Genomic DNA, 6,000 nt, shown 5'->3' with positions numbered 1-6,000 from the left:
GAAAAAAGCAAATGTGAAAATGTGAAATTTAAAATTCAGACTAATTTATAAATTGCGCCACAATGGAAGTAACCCAATTTAGTTACTTTAAAACTAAGACTGAATTTGAAATAATTTAAGGAAATTTCAGTAACATTTAACTTAATTTTAATATTTAAGAATCACATGCTTCAATCAAATTAATAATAAAATTGTGAAACTATCACTGAGAGTGATCTTTATTTTCTCATACAGTTACAGAATAAAGATTTCTGAAGGCTTTAGGGTTGTGACTTTTTTTTACCATGTTCATGTGCATGTTATTATTTAAGGATAGTTTTCAGAAGTACAATAAATCATTAAATCAGAAATAATACATTTCACATAGTTAAAATAAATACAAATACACAGTAAGTGAGGAATCTAAATACCTCTTCTTGTTAAAAACTGAATGGAATTTCCCAATTTTCAAATATCAATGAAAACCCTATCCAACATTCACTAACATTATGTAAAAATGAAAGTCCATTGCCATCATTAGGTCTGTTGTTTGATATTGAAAGGTAAAATGCAGCAAATTACTTCATGTTGTAGAAATGCACAAGATGTTTTGTAAAAAAAAAGCTCTCCCAATGTTTCTTAAAACTGAAACATCTGACCATTTGACATAATCAACAATGAAACAGGAACAACTCTCCCCCACCCCCAAACAACCTTTTATTGCGAGTCCTTCTTCATTTGCTGAGAAAGCAACATGAAAATAAGAGAATTCTTAGAAAGTAGACTGAAGTCAAAACAGATAGAACGAGTTTTGTTTCAGGTTATTACAACATCAAACATATTGTTAAAACTGTACCAATTCATCCTATAATAAAAGCTTGTAATAATTAAAATGACATGAAGTAGTTACAGTAACACTTCGGGCAATATTGAAGTTTTAAAAGCACACAGGTTTACAGAGGTTTGAGATTGGTTGTATGTTAGTTTTAGAAATGAATATTCCTCTTGATTCCAATTGAGAAATCTGAGTCATGGAGTTAGGTTCGAACAAACAGGAATTCTGTTCCATCGAGGACATGGCCATGGATACCATGAATAGCATTTTCTATAAATTTAAACGGTTCGGTGCTACAGGAATTCAACATAATTTTGTGGAATGAGCCCTGTTTTGCCATTGAGAGTTCCTTCCAACCAGCCAGGTTCCTGTGAGAAGTGAACTGGGGAATGAAAAAGCAAAGAACAAGTTTTAATTTCAGTGCAAACCATCGCTTATTTTATTGGAAATTTTATTTTATTAGAATAAGCAAACATACCACTGTACTACATGCACAGAATTTCTTTTTTTATACTGATCATTTCAACACACTGAATTTGAGAATTGCTGAAAAAGACCATCAGGATTGTCCTGAAAACAACAAATGCTCGAGATCGCAGCAGGTCAGCCAGCATCCATGGATAGCAAGCTCGCGTTCTGAGTCGAGATGACTCTGTTAAGGGTTGTTCGTTGGACTCTCAGTATTACACACTCTGTGACTTGTATTATTTATAAGCTACATTTATTAACATACAGAGCCTTGTTTTCGGCAAACAGAAAGCACATGTCCACACACTGCACCTATTTCAACTCAACAAAACACTTTGACCAGAGTCAGCCTGTCTTGTTTACAATGTAAACTGTGCTTAGCTGTTAGCTGTCAATCTTTTTTATTATTCATTTGTGGGCTAAGAACGTAACTAGCTAAGCCTGCATTTATTGACCAACCCTAATTGCCCAGAGGGCAGTTAAGAGTCAACCACATTGTTGTGGATCTGGAGTCACATGTTGGCCAGACCAGGTAAGGATGGCAGCTTCCTTCCCTCAAGGACATTAGTGAATCAGGTGGGTTGTTTCAATAATTGACAATGGATTCATCATCATCAGATACTTAGTTCCAGATTTTTATTGAATTCAAATTCCATCAGCCATGGTTGGATTCGAACCCAGGTTCTCAGAACATTACCAGGGTCTCTGGATTAAACAGTCCTCGTTAGTACCACTCAGCCATGCCTTCCCTTCATCATTATAAAAGCATTAACTGCTGAATTATCCATGGTAACCCTTTTGTCAATCAGTACTCTCCTCTCACATAGTACTTGTATTACTTTCCCTTTACTTTGGTACTTTTTGCAAATTGTCCTGGTGGGTGCAAGACAAAATAAAAGCTTTAACAAATTATGTCCTTTATAAATTAGTCCATGAACAGTAAAAATGTACAAGATCGTGGAAGAGGCAGAATTAACTTTAACGTCTCTTTAATTTCTTTCCTGCAAATTTGCTAAGGCTCATTTGAGATAGTACCTTCCAAATACATGATCTTCACCAGTTAGACAGACAAGGGATGGAAATGCATGGGAACACAATTGCCAGCAAGTTCACTAAGTTACTAATGCTTACTGGGAACTATTTTGCTGTTCCCTTGCTGTAACTTGGTTAACATTCTGGAGTAAAAAGTGAGGTCTGCAGATGCTGGAGATCAGAGCTGAAAATGTGTTACTGGTTAAAGCACAGCAGGTCAGGCAGCATCCAAGGAACAGGAAATTCGACTGGCCCGAAACGTCGAATTTCCTGTTCCTTGGATGCTGCCTGACCTGCTGTGCTTTAACCAGCAACACATTTTCAGCTAACATTCTGCAGCTCTCTCCATAGGACTGCTTGCCTATATCACAGGACCACAGTGGGTTCAAAAGATTCATCACCACTTCTCAAGAGCTGTTACAGATGGGCAATAAATTTTGACTTTACCAGTGTTGTTCACATTCCAAGATCAAACAAAATGAAACATTGGTAACAGTTAGAAGGAAAGTTAACATTCATGTAGCAATCACAATTGGTCCTGATTTGTACCACAGGAAACAAATAATCATCGAGACACCCCATACTGCTCCATTCAAGAGATACTGATGTTTTAACGACCACTTAACAGAGAAAACAATGCCTTACTTGAGGTAAAATATCAAAAGTATTGGTTCAAATGAAACTGAGAAGCAATTTTTACTGAGGGGAAATGTGTGTGTCCCCCTTAAGCAGTTTTCTGACAGAATTCCAAACTGACTGACTCAACAAACTTTCTAATTTTCCAACTATGAATCTAAGAGTCCAGTTTTTCATGTAAAGAAACTGAAGATGACACATTAAGATACATTCAAGTGAATGAAAATCTTAACTTTTGAAAGAGTCTGAAGTTCCCAATTCAAAACTACAGGAGGTTTTTCACAGCATGGTTCCATAATCAGTTCAAAATTTGATAACAATGAACCACTTCAGGAACTGCACAAAACTTGGCTGAAAGGACACAAAATAGCTGCAATGTGAATCTGAATACAAAACAGCTTTTAAATTATTTCTAGCACTTATTTTGAATTATCAAAAGCTTGAAGGACATTAGACCATGATTAGAGAGAGCATTTTTCACTGTAACAATAGCTTGGTTTGTGGACTATCTTATAAATTACTTATAAATAAAGTATTTATTACTTAACGAATGGAGATGATGCTCTAACAGTCATTACTTTTATTAACTGACAAGTAAAGCAGAATACTTGTTGAACGGGATGCATACCAAACTCTCCACAAACTCAGAGAAGAAATCTTAACAGCAGAGTCTTGATTCCATCTGATGGCAAACATCAGAGTCAATGAGACACCTTCAAGATTACATCTGCACTTTATTTGTGGGACCAAAAAGAGGGGGAAATGCAAACAACTTTAGTCTCCAAGATGATGTGACCTGTCAGAAATACAGGAGCTGGGAGCTATCCAAAATATTGAAGTGGAGAATTCCAGGTATTCCAAACACCAAATATTCCTGAGATTACCTATAGGTTGACCTTCCACACAAAAGGAAAAAATGTTTGTGAACATAACCCATGCTATAGTAAGGACAGTACCACTGTTTTAGCAGACAATAATCCAACTTCCCAAGTGAAAATCCTGAAAGAAATAAACATTGCAGGTTGGCTGGAAAAAAAAAGTCAAACTGTGAGGGTAATAATGACTCTCGACTCTAACCAATGCATTACGGGAGACTGAAAATGTATTCCACTCCAACGGCAATATTTGAATTTAGACCTAAAACCAACTACCTGGGTAGGGAACACCAAAGATCTGTGGGAAGGTGATCTGGTTTTACACAGAAGGAGAATGGGTGATGCCTGTTTAGCCAAAACAGAACGTGGTTTCCCCAGTACCAATCAAATCTAGACTGAATGGATGATTAAGAAATAACTTTGGAGTACAATATTTCTGTTTCGTAAGGAGTGCAATGCAGTTCATAGCTGGGAAAAATAATTGAAGATCTCTGGTCACACTCACCATTTTCAAATATGGCTCCTACTTTGAAGGATAACTCAGAGTAATGTTCTGCTTCACACGAATAAACAGCCTTGGCTTTATCAGTTGGAACCCTAAAGAATAAAGGGAGTTATTACCTCATTCGAGAGAATCCAAGCAACATTATTTTTTACAGAGCGCCAGCAAATACGGTGGCTGCTTTAATAACCTGAAACAGATTTGAACGTACAACAGATTACTTAAATAGTATATTTTCCTCGGTATTATGTAAACTTGTCATTAAAGTGACCTCCATTAATATCAGTAACAATTGTGTAACTGATCTAATTTTACTGGCATTGGTACGTCCAGCAGATACATACAACAGAGGTGCTGGGACGGCAGGGTAACATCTTTACAAAAGGGTCATGTGTATAATCTGGAGCTGAACAAACTCCATTCACATAGATATTGTCTCTTGAAATTCTTTTTTTCCTCTCTATAAAATAGAAAATCAATGATCAACTGAGCCAAAGTAAATTTTTTCAGGAAATTAAAGTGGAAATGTTGAGCAGCTTTGGAGAGAAAAACAGACGCTTTAAGGTCTATCCTGATATAGAGAGCATGAAAAACTTACAACCTGGGGTCAGCACTCTGGAATTTAAAGAACTATCATTGGAGATGTTTGATAACTCTCAACAGACAGGGAAATAGATGGTGACATCTTGCAAAATGTCCAGATTACAGAGGAGGAAGTGCTGGATGTCTTGAAACGGTTAAAGGTGGATAAATCCCCAGGACCTGATCAGGTGTACCCGAGACCTCTGTGGGAAGCTAGAGCAGTGATTGCTGGGCCTCTTGCTGAGATATTTGTATCATCGATAGTCACAGGTGAGGTGCCAGAAGACTGGAGATTGGCAAATGTGGTGCCACTGTTTAAGAAGGGTGGTAAAGACAAGCCAGGGAACTATAGACCAGTGAGCCTGACCTCAGTGGTGGGCAAGTTGTTGGAGGGAATCCTGAGGGACAGGATGTACATGTATTTGGAAAGGCAAGGACTGATTTGGGATAGTCAACATGGCTTTGTGTGTGGGAAATCAAGTCTCACAAATTTGATTGAGTTTTTTGAAGAAGTAACAAAGAAGATTGATGAGGGTAGAGCAGTAGATGTGATTTATATGGACATCAGTAAGGCGTTTGACAAGGTTCCCCACGGGAGACTGATTAGCAAAGTTAGATCTCATGGAATACAGGGAGAACTAGCCATTTGGATACAGAACTGGCTCAAAGGTAGAAGACAGAGGGTGGTGGTGGAGGGTTGTTTTTCAGACTGGAGGCCTGTGACCAGTGGAGTGCCACAAGGATCGGTGCTGGGCCCTCTACTTTCTGTCATTTACATAAATGATTTGGATGCGAGCATAAGAGGTACAGTTAGTACGTTTGCAGATGACACCAAAATTGGAGGTGTAATGGACAGCGAAGAGGGTTACCTCAGATTACAACAGGATCTGGACCAGATGGGCCAATGGGCTGAGAAGTGGCAGATGGAGTTTAATTTAGATAAATGCAAGGTGCTGCATTTTGGGAAAGCAAATCTTAGCAGGACTGATACACTTAATGGTAAGGTCCTAGAGAGTGTTGCTGAACAAAGAGACCTTGGAGTGCAGGTTCATAGCTCCTTGAAAGTGGAGTCGCAGGTAGATAGGATAGTG

At 37.9% G+C, this 6,000-nt stretch overlaps 1 protein-coding gene across 1 annotated transcript in view; it reads right to left on the bottom strand.

Moving 5' to 3' along the window:
- Nucleotides 1–234: 234 nt before the first annotated feature.
- The window catches only part of arhgap10 (Rho GTPase activating protein 10), a 192,534-nt gene continuing 186,768 nt past the window's right edge, over nucleotides 235–6,000 (bottom strand). The window contains exons 22-23 of the mRNA XM_060832969.1: nucleotides 4,331–4,422; nucleotides 235–1,196 (exon numbers count right to left, since the gene is read on the bottom strand). Of these exons, the coding sequence (XP_060688952.1) occupies nucleotides 1,108–1,196; nucleotides 4,331–4,422 (181 nt within the window). The 3' untranslated portion in view covers nucleotides 235–1,107. The remainder of the gene's footprint in view (nucleotides 1,197–4,330; nucleotides 4,423–6,000) is intronic.

Source organism: Hemiscyllium ocellatum, chromosome 1 (genome assembly GCF_020745735.1).
Source record: "Hemiscyllium ocellatum isolate sHemOce1 chromosome 1, sHemOce1.pat.X.cur, whole genome shotgun sequence".
NCBI lineage: Eukaryota > Metazoa > Chordata > Chondrichthyes > Orectolobiformes > Hemiscylliidae > Hemiscyllium > Hemiscyllium ocellatum.
This window is presented reverse-complemented; position numbering and strand designations above follow the sequence as displayed.